Raw genomic sequence first — 21850 nt, forward strand, 5'->3', positions numbered from 1 at the left:
CAGACACCTCTTTGCTGGTCATCAGGGCTTAGTTTGAAGCGGGGCTTACCAGCGAACACAATTCTACTCCAGTAAATAGGATTCCAGGACAAAGACGTGTGTGGAGACACCCCGGACAGCAGTGGGATACCAATCTGAATGTTTCCCGCCACATGGCCGGACAACTAGGTGTGATGGCCTGAGCTATTTCATTTCATAGAAGAACCGCTTTGGCTGTCATCATTGGCACTCTGACAGCACAGAGGCTCTTCGCCTGCTTTGTTGCCCTTTTTGAAAACCTGCATGGGTTCACATTTCAGCAAGGTGAAGACCTCCTGCACACGGTGTGGGTTTCTACTGGTTGTATTCGTGCTTGACAAACCCTTCCACGCCTCCTGACCAAGACGTTCGCCCGGTCTATCCCCAACTGGAGGGTTATGGGCAGGGCTCTCCAACCAGTTCGGTATGTTGGGGACATAACGTGGAAACTGGACAGAATTTTGCACGATACCCTTCAGGAGGACATCCGACGAGTCTGTCAATAAGTGTCAAGAGAAATATGGGCTGAAACTGGATCTATGCGTTATTGAATTGGGCAATATGAGGAGCGAGGAGTTGTATTTCTTGAATAAGTCATCGAGTTGTTTTTGTAATATACTGGGTGGTAGGAATATAAGTGGAGATGTTTCTATTGATGACTGAGGCCTGTGTGTGGAACAGTAGTAAATCAGTATTTACTTCATTTGCATACTAATAATTATAGCTATTACGAATAGTATGTTTTGATCTTGATTTATATCTCCATGTAGGCATGGTACAAACAACCCATTAAGGTTTATTTTCCTCTGGACCAGCAGGCCAGGTATTGAAGTATGGACATGTGGGCAATACTGACAGGCATAGTCCAATTCACGGTGCACTTACGACTGTGAAAAAAAAACATCAGGCAGTAAATTACACTACTGGCCATTAAAATTGCTACACCAAGAAGAAATGCACATGACAAACATGTATTCATTGGACAAATATATTATTCTAGAACTGACATGTGATTACATTTTCACGCAATTTGGGTGCATAGATCCTGAGAAATCAGTACCCAGAACAACCACCACTAGCTGTAATAACGACCTTGATACTCCTGGGCATTGAGCCAAACAGAGCTTGGATGGTGTGTACAGGTAGAGCTGCCCATGCAGCTTCAACACGATACCACAGTTCATCAAGAGTAGTGACTGGCGTATTGTGACGAGCCAGTTGCTCGGCCACCATTGACCAGACGTTTTCAATTGGAGAGAAATCTGGAGAATGTGCTGACTAGGGGAGCAGTCGAACATTTTCTGTACCCAGAAAGGCCCGTACAGGACCTGCAACATGCGGCCGTGCATTATACTGCTGAAATGTAGGGCTTCGAATGGATCGAATGAAGGGTAGAGCCACGGGTCGTAACACATCTGGAATGTAACGTCCACTGTTCAAAGTGCCGTCAGTGCGAACAAGAGGTGACCGAGACGTGTAACCAATGGCACCCCATACCATCACGCCGGGTGATACGCCAGTATGGCGATGACGAATACACGCTTCCAATGTGCGTTCACCGCGATGTCGCGAAACACGGATGCGACCATCACGATGTTGTAAACGTTTTGTCATTCGTGCACCCAGGTTCGGTGATGAGTACACCATAGCAGGCGCTCCTGCCCATGATGCAGCGTCAAGGGTAACCGCAGCCATGGTCTCCGAGCTGATAGTCCATGGTGCTGAAAACGTCATCGAACTGTTCGTGCAGAAGGTTGTTGTCTTGCAAACGTCCCCATGTGTTGACTCAGGGATCGAGACGTGGGTGCACGATCCGTTACAGCCATGCGGATAAGATGCCTGTCATGTCGACTGCTAGTGATACGAGGCCGTTGGGATCGAGCACGGCGTTCTGTATTACCCTCTTGAACTCACCGATTCCACATTCCGCTAACAGTCATGGGATCTCGACCAACGCGAGCAGCAATGTCGCGATAAGAAAAACCACAATCGCGATAGGCTACAATCGGAACCTTTATGAAAGTCTTAAACGTGGTGGTACGCATTTCTCCTCCTTACAGGAGGCATCACAACAACAATTCACCAGGCAACGCCGGTCAACTGCTGTTTGTGTATGAGAAATCGGTTGGATACTTTCGTCATGTCAGCACGTTGTAGGTGTCGCCACCGGCGCCAGCCTTGTGTGAATGCTCTGCAAAACTAATCATTTGCATATCATAGCATCTTCTTCCTGTGTGTTAAATTTCGTGTCTCTAGCATGTCATCTTCGTGGTGTAGCAATTTCAATGGCCAGTAGTGTATGTGATTGCCAAAAAAAGAAAACAACTAACACCCTGGTGTAGTTACAGCTTTATGTACCAACGAGCACAGTATATTGAGCAAGCACTAAAGGAAACAAGAGAAAAGTTCGGAGTAGGTAGTAAAATCCACGGAGAAAAAAAAAAGGTTTGTGGTTTCCCGATGACGTTGTAATTCCGTCAGAGACAGCAAAGGACTTGGAAGAGCAGTTGAACGGAATGGACAGTGTTCTGAAAGGAGGGTATAAGATGAATATCAACAAAAGCAAAACGTGGATAATGGAATGTAGTCGAATTAAGTCGGGTGATAATGAGGGCATTAGGTTAGGAAATGAGACACTTAAAATAGTAAACTAATTTTGTTATTTGGGGAGCAAAATAACTGATGATGGTCGAAGTAGAGAGGATATAAAATGTAGACTGTCAATGGCAAGGAAAGCGTTTCTGAAGAAGAAAAATTTGTTAACATTGAGTATATTTTAAATGTCAGGAAGTCGTTTCTGAAAGTATTTGTATGGAGCGTAACAATGTATGGAAGTGAAACATGGACAATGAATAGTTTGGACAAGAAGAGAATCGAAGCTTTCGAAATGTGGTGCTACAGAAGAATGCTGAAGATTAGATGGGTAGATGACATAACTAACGAGGAGGTATTGAATAGAATTGGAGAGAAGAGAATTTTGTGGCACAACTTGAGTAGAAGAAGGGATCGGTTGGTAGGACATGTTCTGAGGCATCAAGGGATCACCATTTTAGTATTGGAGGGCAGCGTGGAGGGTAAAAATCGTAGAGGGAGACTAAGAGATGAATACACTAAACAGATTCAAAAGGATCTAGGCTGTAGTAGGTACTGGGAGATGAAGAAGCTTGTACCGGATAGAGTAGCATGGAGAGCTGCATCAAACCAGTCCCAGGACTGAAGACCACAACAACAAGAACCCCTAACACCGTACATGATGATGGTATTGTTGTTAGTTAGCAATACTAACAAAGGGGAGGACTAAAATGTGTTGCTGATGAAGGTGTCGGGTAGCAGTGTAGAAACACTAGGCCATGATGAGGTGGAGTGCGAGAGGTACAGCTCTGAAGGTGCTGGGAAGCAACGACTAGCAGGTAGCGGGCGGCGCAGACGCGGCGGCGTTACCTGGCGAGGTTGGCGGTGCTGCCCTGCGGGACGAGCACGACGCTGGCAGAGCCGGGCAGCAGCTGCTGCGCCTGTGCGGCGCTCCCGTAGTAGGCGACGCCCGCGCCCGCGCGCTGGACGCCCGCCAGCAGGCACAGCCACGCGCAGGTCGCCGCCAAGGTCAGCCGCTGCAACACCGAGGGCCGGCGGGCAATGACACAACGGCCGCCGTGACGCGAATAGCCGGCGCTGGGGCGGAGCGCGCCCACGCAGCCGCCCCCGACGCCTCGGACACCTGCTGCTGGCACTGCCAGCATCGGCGCGCAACCAGCTGGCGGCAGGCAGCCGGGGGTAACAGCTGTTACTGATAACTACATCCACTGAGGTGACAAGTCATACCTCAGCCTGTGTCGCCTGGCCACCAAGAGCTGATGCAGGACGGATTGAAATGGTTCAAATTGCTCTGAGCACTATGGGACTTAACATCTATGGTCATCAGTCCCCAAGAACTTAGAACTACTTAAACCTAACTAACCTAAGGACAACACACAAACCCCCAGCCATCACGAGGCAGAGAAAATCCCTGACCCCGCCGGGAATCGAACCCGGGAACCCGGGCGCGGGAAGCGAGAACGCTACCGCACCACCAGAGGGCAACACACAACCCTGCAGCCATCACGAGGCAGAGAAAATCCCTGACCCCGCCGGGAATCGAACCCGGGAACCCGGGCGCGGGAAGCGAGAACGGTACCGCACCACCAGAGGACAACACACAACCCCGCAGCCATCACGAGGCAGAGAAAATCCCTGACCCCGCCGGGAATCGAACCCGGGAACCCGGGCGCGGGAAGCGAGAACGCTACCGCACCACCAGAGGACAACACACAACCCCGCAGCCATCACGAGGCAGAGAAAATCCCTGACCCCGCCGAGAGTCGAACCCGGGAACCCGGGCGCGGGATCGAGAACGCTACCGCACGACCAGGACGGATTGATTCACGGATCCAGTTATATGACTCCTTTCGTGTATAGCGGTTTTACATCTGTGACGAGTGGTGCCTGAAGATGGCATCAATGTAATGCCGAAACTGGTAGCACATCGAAGTTCATAAAATAAAATAAATTTTTTACAATATATACGGCTGTTGGTAGATCACTAGATTAGATTAGATTATATGAGCACTTGTTCCATAGATCATGAACAGGACAGTTCATAATGATGTGGAACGTGTCAGGTTAATAAAAGGTGTCTATACAAGATATTACAGTAGACAAAATATTACATGACACTTAATATTTTAAATTTTTTGTGGGGGTTGGGAAATTACCCACTTACTATATCCAAAAATTCATCTAATGAGTAGAAGGAGTTGCTATTAAGAAATTCTTTTAATTTCCTTTTAAATGCTATATAGCTATATGTCAGACTTTTGATGCTATTATGTAAGTGGCCAAAGAACTTTCGTGGCAGCATAATTTACCCCCTTCTGAGCCAAAGTTAGATTTAGCCTTGAGTAGTGAAGATCGTCATTTCTCCTAGTGTTGTAGCCATGTAAACTGCTATTACTTTTGAATTCGTTCGGATTATTAATAACAAATTTAATAAGTGAATATATATATATATATATATATATATATATATATATATATATATATATATATATATATATATATTGAGAGGCTACAGTGAAGATCTCTAGCTCTTTAAATGAGTGCCTGCAGGATGATCTGGGATGAGCTCCAGCAATTAGTCTCATTACATGCTTTTGTGCATTGAACACTCTTTTACTTAATGATGAGTTACCCCAGAATATGATGCCAAAGAAAGCAGAGAATGAAAATAGGCGTGCTAAGCTAACTTACTCAGATGTATATCGCCAAAATTTGTAATGATCCAAACAGCATAAGTAGCTGAACTCAAACGTTTCAGCAGATCCTCAGTGTGTTTTTTCCAGTTCAACCTCTCATCAATGCATACACCTAGAAATTTTGAATATTCTACTTTAGCTACCGCTTTCTGATCGAAGTCTCTATTTATTAAAGCGGTCATTCCATTTACTGTGTGGAACTGTATATACTGTGTTTTGTCAAAGTTTAATGAGAGCCCACTTGCAGAGAACCACTTAATGATTTCCTGAAAAACTTCGTTTACAATTTCACCAGTTAATTCTTGTCTATCGGGTGTATCATCGGCAAGCATCAAGAAGCTCCTCGTATCGCGTCGGACTACCTTTCGCCAAGAGTGGTACAGCGAGTTGACATGGCGTGGACTCAACAAGTCATTGGAAGCTGCTGCAGAAATATTGAGCCCTGCTGCCTGTACAAAGAAAATGTGGCAGGTGCAGGAGGTTGTGGACGAACTGAACTTTCAATTATGTCCCACACACGTTCGATGTCGGGCGATTTGGGTGTTCAAATTATTCACTCGAAATGTCCAGAATGTTCTTCAGACTAATCGAGAACAGCTGTGGACCGGTGACACTGCGCGAGGCGCGATGTCATCCATAAAAAATCTATCGTTGGTGGCTGCGAATGGTCTCCGAGTAGCCGAACATAACTATTTCCAGTTAATGATCGGTTCAGTTGGACCAGAGGAACCACTCCATTCCATGTAAACGCAGCCAGCACCATATGGAGCCACCACCAGCTTGCACATTGCGTTGTTGAGATCCTGGGTCCATGGCTTCGTATGATCTGCGCCATCCTTGAACTCTACCGTGAGGTCTTACCAATTGAAATCGGGACTCAGTTTTCCACTCGTCAAGGGTCCAACGGATACGGTCTCGAGCACAGGAGAGGCGTTACAGGAGCCGTTAGCAAAGGTAATAGCGTCGATAGGCCGCTCCCATAGCCCATTAGCACCAAATCTGGCCTCAGTGTTTGTTCGTGGTACGTCCCACATTGATTTCGGCTGTTATTTCACGCATGTCAGTTAGCGCTGGCATCTCTAAGCGGCATCCTCGAACTCTCCCATGATCTCTTACCGGCTGCAATCGGAACTCATCTGAACAGGTCACGTTTTTGCACTTGTTAAGGGTCCACCCTATATCGTCTCGAGTACAGGAGAGGAGCTACAGGCGATGTTAGCAAAGGTAATAGCACTGACATCTCTATGCAAACGCCACTACTATCATTAAATGAAGGACAGCGGCCACTCCGTCGTCCGTGCTGAGAGGTAATGCCTGAAATCTGGTATTCTCGAAACACTCTTGACACTGTGGATGTCAGAATACTGAATTCCCTTACGATTTCCAAAATGCTAAAATGGAATGTTCGTGCGTCTAGCTCCAACTACCATTCGGAGTTCAAAGTCTGTTAATCCACGTCATGCGGCCATAATCAAGTCGGAAACCCTTTCACTTAAGTCATATGTGTAGAAAATACTGCTCCTCCAGTGGACCGCCATTTTATACCTTGTGTATGCCACACAACCGCCATCTTTATATGTGAATTTCGGTATCACATGCCTTTTTTCACCTCAGAATTGCTTCACTGGCAGGAGAGATCGATCTGCCCGCGATCCGTATATCTACACATCGCTATCACATGACTTTTGTCACCTCAGAATTACTTCACTGGCGGAAGAGATCGATATGACCGCGATCCGTATATCTACACATCGCTATCACATGACTTTTGTCACCTCAGTGTTCTTCGCCTGGCAGAAAATATTGCTAAGAAGACTCTGATACGGACACCTATTAGTGGATACTAATATCAGTGGGCCGACCCTTCGCGTTTATGTGTGCTTGAACTCTAAGGGCAAAACTTTCAATGAAGTGATGACTAATTGAAACCCTCAGCTGCCGACAGGTTTTGTTGATATACCTCGATGTGGACAGCTGAAAATGTGTGCCCCGACCGGGACTCGAACCCGGGATCTCCTGCTTACATGGCAGACGCTCTATCCATCTTTTTTTTTATCTTATTTTGTTCGTTATTGTTCGTTTCAATTGTTCGTGGCGGACGTCTGCTGACGCCCGTTGAAGTTCATTATTGATCCATTCACTCAGTTTTTTTATTACAGAGGGCAGCTAACCCTCTGACCGAAGACGCTGAGCTACCGTGCCGGCTACACAGATGAATAGCGCGACTTCAGGGACTTATCCCTTGCACGCTTCCCGTGAGACTCACATTCCCAACTGTCCACAATACTACATATGTAATGTACCTTATTGACGTTTTCGCATCCACTCATTACTCGCGCACGCTTTGGCGATTCCCGTATGAGTTTGGGCAACCTGTGCTCATTCGCACAGACGACGGCCAATGGCTGGGTAGCCTCGAACTATATATATGAAGGAAGTGTTTAAACGTGTCGGGAGGAATGGCAGTCCATAATTGTTAAGGGCCGAAACCAGAGGAGGAAGTGACGTTGGACGTTGGGCTCTGGAGCGAGGTGATCCACTGCGTTGAGGTCGAGTCTCCGAACAGGCCAGTCCGTTTCGGGAATGACGCTTTCAACAAAACCGTTGCCTCAAAGATGCTGCGTTATGACCGGGTGCATTGCCATGCTGAGACAGTAATAGTCTCCGAATCTTTCCTCCAACGTACGCAGATCACAGTGATGGTGTTCATATCATTCTGAATTTAGCTTCTTCTTTACGTGCAGTTAGGGGACCACTTCCCCACGCCGTTGCACCACCTCCTCTACACTTCACTGTTCGCTCCACACCTGACGCCAGGTGCCGTTCTGCCGCCATTCACCAGATCTAAAGCTGTCGGTCGGATTGGCAGAGGCTACAGTGTGAGTCGTCACTCCAAATAACTCCACAGTGCAGTGGCGCCACTCTTCACCCCACCTCAAGCGTCGCTCAGAATCAACTACACAAGTGTCTGCTTATGAGGAATGTTCGACCATCGTACACCATTCTTTCTCACTGCCTATGCACAGTTATCGTGCTCGCTGGACTCTTGGTAGCACTTTGGGGCTCACAAGTGATTCATTCCGCAGATTTCACGCAATTCTTTTTACAATCGACCTCCTCAATGATCCACGATTTCTGTCCGTCTGTACATGTAGTATGTCTAGTCTTGGTTTAGCTGTTGCAGTTCCTTTGCGTTCCCACTCCACAGTCCCTTCAGACAAACAGTCAACTTAGGAAGCTTTAGAAAGGTTGAAATGTCTCTCATAGGTTTGTTAGTCATATGACGTGTGATAAATAGTCCACGTGAGGAGTTACGAGCTCTCCTAATCGACCCCTTCTGCTGTTAGTATTTGTCTACTGAGAAGATACTACTCCAAGACTTCTCGTACATGGTGGTCCATTGACAGTCATCGGGCAAAATATCTCAAGATAAAGGTGGTGGTGGTTAGTGTTTAACGTCCCGTCGACAACGAGGTCATTAGAGACGGAGCGCAAGCTCGGGTTAGGGAAGGATTGGGAAGGAAATCGGCCGTGCCCTTTCAAAGAAACCATCCCGGCATTTGCCTGAAGCGATTTAGGGAAATCACGGAAAACCTAAATAAGATGGCCGGAGACGGGATTGGATCAAGATAAAGAATAAAAAAAAGAACTACAAAGAACGAAACTCGTCTAGCTTGAAGAGGGAAACCAGATGGCGCTATGGTTGGCCGGCTAGACGGCGCTGCCATAGGTCAAACGGATATCAACAACGTTTTTTTTTATATAGGAACCCCCATTTTTTATTATATATTCGTGTAGTAAGTAAAGAAATATGATTTCTTTATGAATTTTTTTAGTTGGACCACGTTTTTCGCTTTGTGATAGATGGCGCTGTAATAGTCACAAAAGTGTAAGTACGTGGTAGCAAGTAACATTCCGCCAGTGCGGACAGTATTTGCTTCGTGATACATTACCCGTGTTAAAATGGACCGTTTACCAATTGCGCAAAAGGTCGATATCGTGTTGATGTATGGCTACTGTGATCAAAATGCTCAACGGGCGAGTGCTATGTATGCTGCCCGGTATCCTGGACGACATCATCCAAGTGGACGAACCGTTCGCCGGATAGTTACGTTATTTAAGGAAACAGGAAGTGTTCAGCCACATGTGAAACATCAACCACGACCTGCAACAAATGATGATGCCCAAGTAGGTCTTTTAGCTGCTGCCGTGGCTAATCTGCACATCAGTAGCAGACAAATTGCGCGAGAATCGTGAATCTCAAAGATGTCGGTGTTGAGAATGCTACATCAACATCGATTGCACCCTTACGATATTTCTATGCACCAGGAATTGCATGGCGACGACTTTGAACGCCGTGTACAGTTCTGCCACTGGGAACAAAAGAAATTACGGGACGATGACAGATTTTTTGCACGCGTTCTATTTCGCCACGAAGCGACATTCACCAACAGCGGAAACGTAAACCGGCATAATATGCACTATTGGGCAACGGAAAATCGACAATGGCTGCGACAAGTGGAACATCAGCTACCTTGGCGGGTTAATGTATGGTGTGGCATTACGGGAGGAAGGAAAATTGGCCCCCGTTTTATCGATGGCAATCTAAATGTTGCAATGTATGCTGATTTCCTACGTAATGTTCTACCGATGTTACTACAAGATGTTTCACTGCATGAAAGAATGGCGATGTACTTCCAACATGATGGATGTCCGGCACATAGCTCGCGTGCGGTTGAAGCGTTATTGAATAGCATATTTCATGATAGGTGGATTGGTCGTCGAAGCACCATACCGTGGCCCGCACGTTCACCGGATCTGACGTCCCCGGATTTCTTTCTGTGGGGAAAGTTGAAGGATATTCGCTATCGTGATCCATCGACAACGCCTGACAACATGCGTCAGCGCACTGTCAATGCATGTGAATACATTACGTAAGGCGAACTACTCGCTGTTGAGAGAAATGTCGTTACACGTATTGCCAAATGCATTGTGGTTGACGAACATCATTTTGAGCATTATTGCATTAATGTGCTACTTACTGGTAATTACGCAGTAACAGCGTGCGTTTTCAGAAATGATATGTTCACAAAGGTACATGTATCACATTGGAACAACCGAAAAAAATTGTTCAAATGTACCTACGTTCTGTATTTTAATTTAAAAAATCTACTTTTTACCAACTGTTCGTCTAAAATTGTGAGCCATATGTTTTTGACTATTACAGCTCCATCCATCACAAAGCGAAAAACGTGGTCCAACTAAAACATTCATATTTCTTTACGTACTACACGAATATGTAATAAAAATGAGGGTTCCTCTTTTAAAAAAACGCAGTTGATATCCGTTTGACCTATGGCAGCGCCATCTAGCCGGCCAGCATAGCGCCATCTGGTTTCCCACTTCAAGCTAGACAAGTTTCGTAGCGTAAGTTCGGTAACGATCAATGGACCACCCTGTATACTAGCGGATTCTCTTCTCGTAAGATATACTCTGTAAGTAGGCTGTTTAAGTATTTTTATTGGTAACGCCAACACCACGTAGCGCTCTGTATGAAAAATCACTGGCTGTGCCGTGTGCAGTCTGTGGCTGGTTTGCATTGTTGTCTGCCATTGTAGTGTTGGGCAGCGGCAGCTGGATGCTAACAGCGGGTAGCGTTGCGCAGTTGGAGGTGAGCCGCCAGCAGTGGTGGACGTGGGGAGAGAGATGGCGGAGTTTTGAAATTTGTAAGAATTGGTGTCATGAACTGCTATACATATTATGACTAGTGAGGTAAATACATTGTTTGTTCTCTATTAAAATCTTTCATTTGCTAACTATGCCTATCAGTAGTTAGTGCCTTCAGTAGTTAGAATCTTTTATTTAGCTGGCAGTAGTGGCGCTCGCTGTATTGCAGTAGCTTGAGTAACGAAGATTTTTATGAGGTAAGTGATTTGTGAAACGTATAGGTTAATGCTAGTCAGGGCCATTCTTTCGTAGGGATTTTTGGAAGTCAGATTGCGTTGCGCTAAAGATATCGTGTGTCAGTTTAAGCACAGTCGTGTATAATTGTTCAAAGAGGACGTTTCACATAGACCAGTCTTGTATAAATTTTTCTAAGGGGACGTTTCAACTCCTTAATTCCTCATAACACAGGTGTGTTCGGATACTTTTCATCGGATGGTGCGCATCTGTTTCTACACCTACGTCTAAGTGACTATCTCTAATGATTTCTTGGCAGTTGCAATGTCGAATAGCACATGGTAAAAATGAGCATATAATTTTTTTCCGTGCGAGTTCGACTCGCAAACAGCACATGGGAAAAATTAAAAAACAATTTTTATCCGTCAGACCTGTGATTTCTCGAGTTTGTTACCGTGATAATTTTTCTCTATGTAGATGACAGTCAACAAAATATTTTCGCATTTAGAGGAGAAAGTTAGTGAATGAAATTTCGTAAAAGGATTTCGCCGTAACGGAAAACAACGTTGTTTTAATAACCGCCACTCCAGACAACCAATCATATCCGTGACAATTCGCACCCATACTTAGCGACAGCACAAACAGACCTGCCCTTGTTCGAACTTGTTCGACGATCTCCGTCAGTCCCATATGATAAGAATCCTATGCTGTACAGCAATACCCTAGCTTGGTCGGACAAGCATAGTGTACACAGTCTCTTTAGTGGATTTGTTAAATCTTCTAAGTGTTCTGCCAATAAAAAGCAGTCTCTTGTTCGCCTCCCTCACAACATTTTTTATGCGTTCGTTCCAGTTTAAGTTGTTCGTTATTTTAATTCCTAGGCATTTAGTTGAATCGAGAGCCTTTGAGTTTATGTGATTTATCATGTAAAAGAAATATAGCGGATTTTTAACACTCATATGGAGAGCAACATACTTTTTGTCGTTTTTGTGGCACTGTTCACGCCATACAGATGTTTTGTCTGAATAATTTTGGAACTCATTTTGATCTTCTGATGACTTTGCTAGACGATAAATGACAGCATCATCAACAAACAATCTTATAGGGCTGCTCATATTGTTCTAAATCGTTTACGAAGATAAAGAACAGCAGAGGCCTTATAATATGTCATTGGGAAATCCCCGATATCACTCTGTTCTACTCGAAAATTCATTTAGTATGAACTGTGACCTTCCTAATAGGAAATCATGAATCCAGTCACAGGCTGAGGCGATTCTCTTATAGGTATACAAATTGATTAGAATTCACTTGCGAGGAATAGTGTTGAAAGTCTGTAGGTCTAAAAGTATTGAGTCAACTAAGATACCCTGCCAATAGCTCTGATTACTTTGTGTGACTTAAGAGCCAGTTGTATCTCACAAGAACGTGGCATAAAATACACAGAGAGTAGTTAGACTACTCACTGGGATCACTACAGGCAATAAGCGGGCTCATCTGGTTCACGAGGTGGTACAGTCAGACAGGGAAGTGTTTTCAGATCTCCTTTAAGCGACTGAAAGGCCTCAGCAATTGGCCCACTTCCTGTTCCTTCTTGCATGCAGACTATACTCCTTTCTTTGCCCTTCAGTCAAAACTTTGTGCTTTTTCAGCTCACTTACTTCTTAAAATCAGTTCTGTCAGAAGCAATGCAAAAATCACAGTCATTTCTGTCTTCCCTATTTCCACTTCACCATCCATCATCGTGCCATTCAGCTCAAAAACACACATGGTGATTCTTGGCGGTAGGGTAACTGCGCTTATCACGAATTCAACATGCTCAAAACAGACAAAAGTTATTAAGTTAATAACAGGCCACACTTACACCACGCTACATACCGACAAAGGCTTATCTGATCCATCTTCATCTTCACTATCGTGTCTAGGATGTTAAAGTTTTGAATATGGCTGCGTGATCAGCGACCGTTTACAAAGTAAAATTTAAGCAGTAACAGCCCTCGGTCACAAACATTAAGTCGTTTGACCTGATTTCGCCTTCATCGGAAGTAAAACATTATAACTGATTATAACATAATACAAAAAATTTGGGAAATTGTTTTTACGTAGGTGTAAGTACTGACTAACAGTTCAAGAAAGAAACAGTACTTACATGTCACGTATAATAGTGCCACAGTTTTTTATTACTATGAAGCTGTACTTCCATAATGCGGTTTGCCCGCACTGTCTTGGAGCCTGCTGTGGGCAACCCTTACTACGCGCAGTAGGGCAGAAACTTTGGCGCCGTTGCCATCCTTTAAAGTGTACGTATTTTTACAAAAATATGACGTTTAGAACAGTGAAAGCAAGTCTGCCGTCAGTAATTGTACCTCCAGTTTTTGTTTCTGTGGTAAAAACATACTAGCGCCATTAAAAAAATAATTTTTGTTGAAAGTGATGTTTGTTTACATTTTTTGGACTGTGCATTCTTGCCCACTGAACCCATGACGTAGATGCGTTCCTGACCAACTGCACTTTTCACATTCGCGATCTTTACGATGGCGTTATCAAGTTGAAATTTATGTCAATTGTGAGCGAGACTTTAGCCGTGACTAATGTACTTGGGTATGCTGGTTCGAGTGGCTGTCTTGTGAGTGATTCAGTTTCGAAATGGAAGCTGAGACCTAGCCAGGTCGGATTGCACGTAGCGACAAGCTTTCGTACATCAAAACAGAATCCGTACGTGGAAAGAAACCAACGGAATTTTACAACGCCTTGAGAGAATTGTGTGGGAATAATGCAGTGGATTATAGCACAGTAAGAAGGCTATCTTCTGGTTTCCGTGAAGATCAAGTAAGCACTGACGACAGCTCAAGAAGTAAACGGCCTTCAATTGCAACAGACTACAGCTCTCAGGTTATTGTTAATTTTTGAGAGAGGATCGACGAAAAACATGGGAGGAAAGCGCATATGAGGTCAGAATGTCTGCCACTTCAGTTGTAGAATCATAAATGAAAATGTAGATAAGAAAAGTTGCTGCCAGATACGTTCCCCACGATCTGAGTGAAGAGCAGAAAACAGGTCACAAAAGGATCTCAGAAGCATTGCTTCAACATTATCGAACAGGAGGAGAACAATGTCTGTAAAGAATTGTTGCACTTGATGAAACTTGGATGTGGTATTTTGAGTAATATCTGAAATCTCAGCAGTCGTCACAGAGGAAAAGTTCCATCCCTTCGCGCCCGAAAAAGTTGCGCCGCTAACAGTCAAAGGTGAAACTGATGATGATCTTTGGATATGAAATGAAGAGAATCATAACTACAAACAGAGCGCCTCAGGCGAAGTTTGTAACTGGCACGTACAACGAGCTGTTTCTGCAAAATGTTTTGTGTCCGAAGATTCTTCAAGTGTTCAAATGGCTCTGAGCACTATGGGACTCTACTTCTGAGGTCATTAGTCCCCTAGAACGTAGAACTAGTTAAACCTAACTAACCTAAGGACATCACACACATCCATGCCCGAAGCAGGTCACGCGGTTCCAGACTGCAGCGCCTAGAACCGCTCGGCCACTTCGGCCGGCGAAGATTCGGCCTGACATGCTTGCAGCTGGTGTCGTCACTTTGCACTATAATGCAAGACCACGTATGGTCCTACCAGTGAGAGAAACTCTAGACAAGTATGAATGGAAGTAAATCCCCACCCACCACATAGTCTTGATACAAGCACACTGGACTGAATTAGTTCTACAATTGAAGGAACGGCTCCGTGGAAAACGTTTCGATACAAATGATGAAGCTTCCGTTGAGGTGAACCGAGTAATCAGACAGCTCAACAATGAATGTGCCCTATTTGGAACACACAAGTTGCAAAATCGCTGGAAGCTGTCATAAGCAAGTATGGAGATTATATTGACGGCTTGTGAGGGATTTTTGTGAAATAAATTATTTTATTCAATTCTCTCTTACCGTGTGCCGAACTTTTGAACTGAAACTAACATGGAAATCTTGCTCATGGTTTTTGAAGGTGTTGCTTGTTGCATAAAATCCTTAGGTATGGGCAGCTGAATCACTCTTTGTAAGTCACAGGATGCAAAAATTTTCGAAGGACTTCTGCTGCAGCAGCTGAAATTAGCGCTTGCTGGACGCAGTTTCACAGAGGAACATATATTGTACTGAAGAGGCGTTGGTTGTCTGCTCGGAGTGTGTTTCTAGACGATAGTAAGTAAAGAAGAAAATGAAGCACAAGTGTTACCAATCATGGTAACTGTGATAAGAAATTTGCTATCTATGGTACTTGATAGTAAACGCTGGCAGATTGCAGCCAGCAGCCGCGAAAGACATTTTAATTAGCACGTTGGGGGATTTGTCACTGACAAACGGTTGACACCGTAAGGGAAAGTCCTCCTCTAGTCCTGACGAGGTTTAAATGCCCACCGACGCCTATCTAAAGACACGTACTGTGGCACTCCGTTTGATCACAACCAGAGTGTTAACAACTCCAGACAAATCCAAAACTGGGGGAAATACGAGGGCTGTTCGCAAAGTAAGGTTCAATAGGTCAAGAAATGAAAACTACAGCGAAAATGAAAAACTTTTTATTCGTAACAGTTAGCCACACCTTCCCGCTGCCTCTCTAAATAGTTGCCGCTCCGACTTAGACATTTGTCGTTGCGTTGTACAAACTGTCCAGTACCCTCTCAGAGAAAGCAGCCTCCTATGCTTTGTGCCAACTCTCTACGCTAGCGTGCCTTTCGTTCTTTGTGTCAAAATGTTGTCTTCGTAGCCTTTGGAACATGTGAGCAGAGAAGATCAACGGAGGGAGCCAAGTAAGGGCTTTGTTGTGAGTGATAAAACACTTCCCATCGAAAACGTTGCAAGAGCGTCTTCATTGACCCTGCGCGAATGCGCCTGAAAACTTTCTTGAAGAAAGGAACGCATGGCGGCCAGTGTGGCCGAGCGGTTCTAGGCGCTATAGTCTGCAACCGCGCAACCGCTACGGTCGCATGTTCGAATCCTGCCACCTGCATGGATGTGTGTGATGTCCTTAGGACAGTTAGGTTTAAGTAGTTCTACGTTCTAGGAGACTGATGACCTCAGATGTTAATTGCCATAGTGCTCACAGCCATTTGAACCATTTGAACAAAAGAAACGTGTTACGTTCATGTTATGTGGGCTGCATAGGTTCAGGCGAAATCTTTCACCAGATCCACATAGTTGGCGTGAGACACAATTGCTTTAGACATTTCTACGTGGTCACTTTGCGCTCTGAACTTAAAAAGAGCGACGTGAAGCGATTGACAGGCACACTAAAGACACTGCCCAACACACCTGTGCAAAGTTACATCGGATTTTCACAGTAGTTTCCATTTCGCGCCTATTCCGAGCTTACGTTCAGAATAACTTTACCCTTCCCTTAAACTGACCAAACTGAAAAATCCCAAATTTTCATATAACGTTAACAGAGGATACTGTGTAAAGCAAATTAATCTTTTTGCCACATAAGGCTGCAGAGGGAAATGAAGAAAACCGGAAACAGCGTCTCCAACAGGTGAAAAAATGTATTTTTTGTAAGATGTGAGGTGAAAACTAGCCTTACAAAACATATCGGAAATCTTGCACAATGATACGGCTTACGTATTAATAATTACTTGCAGTAAAAATCACAATCCGCATAATCGCCGGCATTCCCTCAAGAGGGAAAGCTTTCATCAAGTCCTGGAGGTACTGTTCCATGGGCTGTAGGTCCACCGGATGTAAGGTCGAAGTTAATTTGAAAAATGTGGTAATTCGCGGAGTGACTCACAAAAAGCAGCTGCAAGTGATACGCGAACTGAAATCCAAGCAACAAGCAGGTACCAGTAGAGTTGCACGTTTTCGTTTGAAACGACTATCAATACGAGACGTTCGTTACTCATTCTCGCTCTAGCATAGAGGGGGTGGGGGGTAATATGGTAAGGTCATTCACGTGTATTGCTGGTCCTTACATGTGGGGCAAACTTCTCTCGTGTTGTGCAGTATGAGCTACCATTTGTGTACTGAGATGAAATAAAAGAAACAAAAACAATCTCGTCATTCTACGTATCCATTAGCACTAGCTTAACAAACAGTTTAGTGTATTTTCATTATTTGTACTACAGGGCGCTGCTCCATAATGTACCTAAGCACAGACTAAAATATGCAACAGAGAAAAATTAATTTCGCTTCCTCTCTCAGTAAGCTTTACTACTCCTACACTAATCATCGCCAATCATGTAGCATTTATCAGAGCTATCCAAGTAAAGACGTGTGTTGAGCGTTGTTTACGGAATAAAACTCTTTCTACAGGTGCTAAATAGTACAGTAAAAATGAACGTTTTTAACTGAACCGAAAGTATTAGTCGTTAAATTACAAGAAAGGCAGACATTATAACAAAGAAGAACTGCGACTGGAAAATTTATTTTCAGTTACAGTTCCAGCCATTTCGAGGTTTGCATATTGATAAAATCAGAAAGTATCGATGCTGAAAGATCGAAAACAAATAGAAAAGGACTAACAGAGTATCTCCAATTCATATGCTGAACGCCAGTGACTTGCTCGTACAGCGTAACGCACAGCCCACTAGTTTGTGAGTCGCAGCCGGATCGGCACCGCGCGACGAGTTAGCGGCTGTGAGTTGGTACACCAGTGAGGTTTCCTTCGCCGTTTTAGGCGAATGCTGGGCTGTCCCGCACATTATGTCGCAATACGACAACACACAGAATAAAGATCAACCATTTCACCGACTGGTAATGCAGACCACTTTCCTCCGTTAAGTTACCTAAGGGTAACTATACTGTACTAAATAAGTAATGAGATTTGCCAAATTACGTCAAAGCAGATCCCGTACTAGACGGGATAAACGCAACGGAATACCAGCTGTCGGTAAACGATTATAAATGGAAACGAATCCCCATAACAGAAGGAAACACGAAAACGTTTATACCAGATTACAAGAGCAGTGGTAACATTTCCGGAACCACGACATCGTTTGGAGTTCTTAACAAGTAGGCATCGCAACTGATATTGAACTACTTCAGAGACGCGTTGCTATGATCGTAACAGTCGATTAAAGTCTACCTGTATACAAAAGCATGACGGTCCTACATCTAATCAATACTCAGCAAACCACCTGACTGTGTGTGACGGAGGGTACTTCTGGTACCGCTAACTGATCCTACTCTTCCCTGCCCCCTTCGCGAACGGCGCGTGGGAGAAATGATTGTTGGCAGGCCTCTGCATTAGCTGTAAAGTGGTTGAATTCCATTTCCTTAAAGGGAAGTTTACTGTCTTTGGACCGAAAAAAGCATGATCTTTGAGAATTTTTTCTCCGATATGTTATAGATATCAATGTCAAATTTGGTCAAAATGTTTATTGATATTTCCTCAAAAACTGGAATTTTTTCGACCGGAAATGTTGGAGAGCAAAGGCGGAAGTGCCGTCTGAACGAAACAAAATTTCGATGTAGACCTCCACACGCGGTATGTCACAGTTCAGCCGGCTCGTCTGAAATCAAAATTGCGTTGACGTCAGCGAAGTATATAAGATTCTCTAGGAGTTGTGCCTCGATTAAGTTATTTGGACCATAGGAAACAAAATGGCGGCCATTGGAAAGAAATAGGGTTTTTTTCATCGATTTTTCGTCTTCGTCGGCCAAGTAAAATACATTTATAGTTGATGGATCGGAATAAAAGTGGTAAAACTCGTATAAAATTTAGTTAGCTTCGACGAAAACAAAGAATCATGCCAATCGGTTCAGTAGATTTGAAGTTACCATGCCGCGCGATAAAAGAAAAGTCATTTCGAGAAAAACGCGTCCGAAGTTTTGACTACATATAAATTCAATATCATGCAACTTACGTTCAGTCTGCTATTGAGGGTCCATAAACTAGTCCTTCCTCTTCCTTATAGAGGGCGTTCTGCTCGATCTAGGCCATCCTGCGCTCCTCCAGAGCCGCTCGCATGGCCGGTGACAAGCGGTTTTCGGCCTCTTGAATCCGGTGGTCGTCCGAACGCTTGGCGAACGGCGTCGAATAGAGTCCCAGGGTGACGTCCATCGTTGTCATGGTCTTCAGAATTGCTGAATACTCTTCGTTGAAGCTGCTCACTGCCAGGAAAGTCGCAATCTCCACGGTCTTCGCACCAGAATCCAAATCCTTGGGGGCTAACTTCCAAACACACGCTTTCAAACTGTCATGTGAATTTTATGTGTTTCCTCCGAAGCAAGGGTACAATAACTCGTCCTCCGAAACCAAAAAAAAATGGTGCGTGAATAAGGCCGATTCCAGGCAGGTGCATTTTATTGTTCAACCGCGAATAACCAACATTTCCGTTCCGTAATCGGAAAAACCGTTTCAGGGGTGGATTCTAAACACTTTTATGGATCCAAAAATGCAATTTTAAAAAAATCAATTTTTTGAGCCAAAAGGTAGTAAACCTCCTCTTTAGATTCTTGCTATGAATCTCAGTCTCGTGTCTGCTTTTCCTACTGTTGGTTAAGTGGCCATTCCACTTAACTGTCGCTCGGGATAGACGTTACTGTTTCCAGCATTTTTTTTTCAGTGGCGTATTTTTACGGTAGTGGGTTTCTTGTCCCATGTATGCACAATACGTTGTTTTTTTCCCCTTTACGTTCAAGGTCAACTGCTGTCCCTGCATCATCCATACATCCTCTCTATGTCCTTCTGAAAATCGATCTGTCTTCTGCCATTGTTACTTCCTTATTTCTTGTAAGGAACCGCATCATCTGCGAACAGTCTTTAACAACTTCCGAGGCATTCTACTAGATGGTTAATATATATTATAACAGTGCCGGTCCTATCACGTTTCCTTGGGGTACTCCCGAAATTACCTTTGTGTGCGTGTAAGAAAGGAAAAGCAATGCTGTCGTCACGAATTCTTGTTGGGTGTATACAGAGAACTGGTATTCGAGGAAGACTGTGCTACCTTCATTGCATACCCCACCTATTGTCATTTCTTCTTTTTGCTGGCGTTTACCTCGTATCTGCACTAGGTCGGCATGTTAATCAGGATTTGACTATCTTAGAGGTAGACGGTGGCCGGTTGACCTTCATGTCGCCCCTTCTAGTAGCACGTAGAAGTAATTAGCAAGAAGAGATTATAGAAACAAAGATTAACGTTATATTGGAGTTGGAAAGATATCTGTAACTGCTTATAAAAGATATGTGCCCTTTAAACTTTACAGTGAGTAAATACTCTGGAACGACATCTGCTCGCGACAGTGATGTCCTATCTATGAATACACCTAATGACGCACGAAAAACAAACTAGGTGATGAAATGATATTCATCCATTGTGTCATATCCAACATCAAAAACCTTTTATAAAGACCAACAGCCTATTAGGAACATGTTCAATCTTCGTAATACGATTTTCATTAACAAACGGAACTCCAGCCTCTGTTTCGTCAGTCTTTTATTGTACAGGGAAGTAGAGCCAATTTGAACCATACAAGCTACACTCAGTACATACTCTAGAAAGGGAGAGATCACCGTTATCACCGGTCCTCTTCAAAGTTCTTCCTCCACATTTGGCATTCCCTGTTCCTGCGGCAGCACCTGATTAGGATTCACAGAAGTGCGTGTTACGATGTCGTATTCCCAGCTCCGCTGCCCTTCTTCCTACCGAGCTGTGTCGTTCTGCTTGGCTGGAGAGCGTAGCAGCTGTTCGGAGACATGTTCACCATGAATGCCAATTCCCAACCTCCGTTCGCCGGAAACCTTCTTTGGCACAAACGTGTACTGTTTACTGGCAGCGTTGTTGCGCACAGACTGTTGAAACGTGGCCGCTTGTAAGTATGAGAAGCAAATATATAATATCGAAATTGGGATCTTCATTCCGAACATAATGCTTAATGTCTGCTATTTGTAGCAGATCTGCTATAATTCGTCTATATTATAGTAAAACTTATTAATACTGTTCTTTACATTTATAAAGCCTCTTAGAAAGCATATGGTGTAGAAATATCACGTGACTTTCAAAAACAAGACATAAGCTATAAAGATTATTCACTTCTTTTCTTCAACTCTCCGTTTTTTTATTCTTATTCTTCACTATGTGGGCTTATTTCAGGAGCTCGTATTAATGAACTGCCAAATTGTTTCACTTGTAACTTGTTAATTACTATCAGTGGATGTAATCTAAGAAAGTGTTCTCTAGTAAATTTAATACACTATAGACAGCAGTGTTTATAGAATAGGCCATGGAGTTTTAATACCAGACGACGGCACCTCTTGCTAAACGTCGGTGCTGGCTAACCTTGTAGTTCTATTCTCGTTTACATGTAATTTCGTGTGGGTAAGTTACTCGGTAAAGAAGCTTGTAGCTTAATGTAAGGGATAAATGTGTTTCTCACATTACCATACAATATACCAGCTCCAAATGGAAAAAATAGAAAATAATAAAGAAACTTTTTCTAGTGCTCCGACTCTCCAAGACTTGGCAAACCGAGGTTGGAATGGAGACGTTACGCAGTATTTATCAAATTCGGTTGGAATACGATCGCTATAAGATATAAATAACAATAGCACAATTGCGATTTAAGTGGACCATGTTTCAGGTGCAGCTCTCTTTTATCGATAAGCATAAAACAATTTTGTTCTTGTTGTGTTTTTCAGTCCGAAGACTTGTTTGA

At 43.9% G+C, this 21850-nt stretch overlaps 1 protein-coding gene across 1 annotated transcript in view; it reads right to left on the reverse strand.

The window, feature by feature from the left end:
• LOC126284558 (skin secretory protein xP2-like) overlaps positions 1–21850 on the reverse strand; it is an 84213-nt gene that overhangs the window by 56950 nt on the left and 5413 nt on the right. The window contains exon 2 of the mRNA XM_049983560.1: positions 3460–3626. Coding sequence (XP_049839517.1) covers positions 3460–3626 — 167 coding nt within the window. The remainder of the gene's footprint in view (positions 1–3459; positions 3627–21850) is intronic.

This window comes from Schistocerca gregaria, chromosome 8 (genome assembly GCF_023897955.1).
Source record: "Schistocerca gregaria isolate iqSchGreg1 chromosome 8, iqSchGreg1.2, whole genome shotgun sequence".
Classification (NCBI taxonomy): Eukaryota; Metazoa; Arthropoda; class Insecta; order Orthoptera; family Acrididae; genus Schistocerca; species Schistocerca gregaria.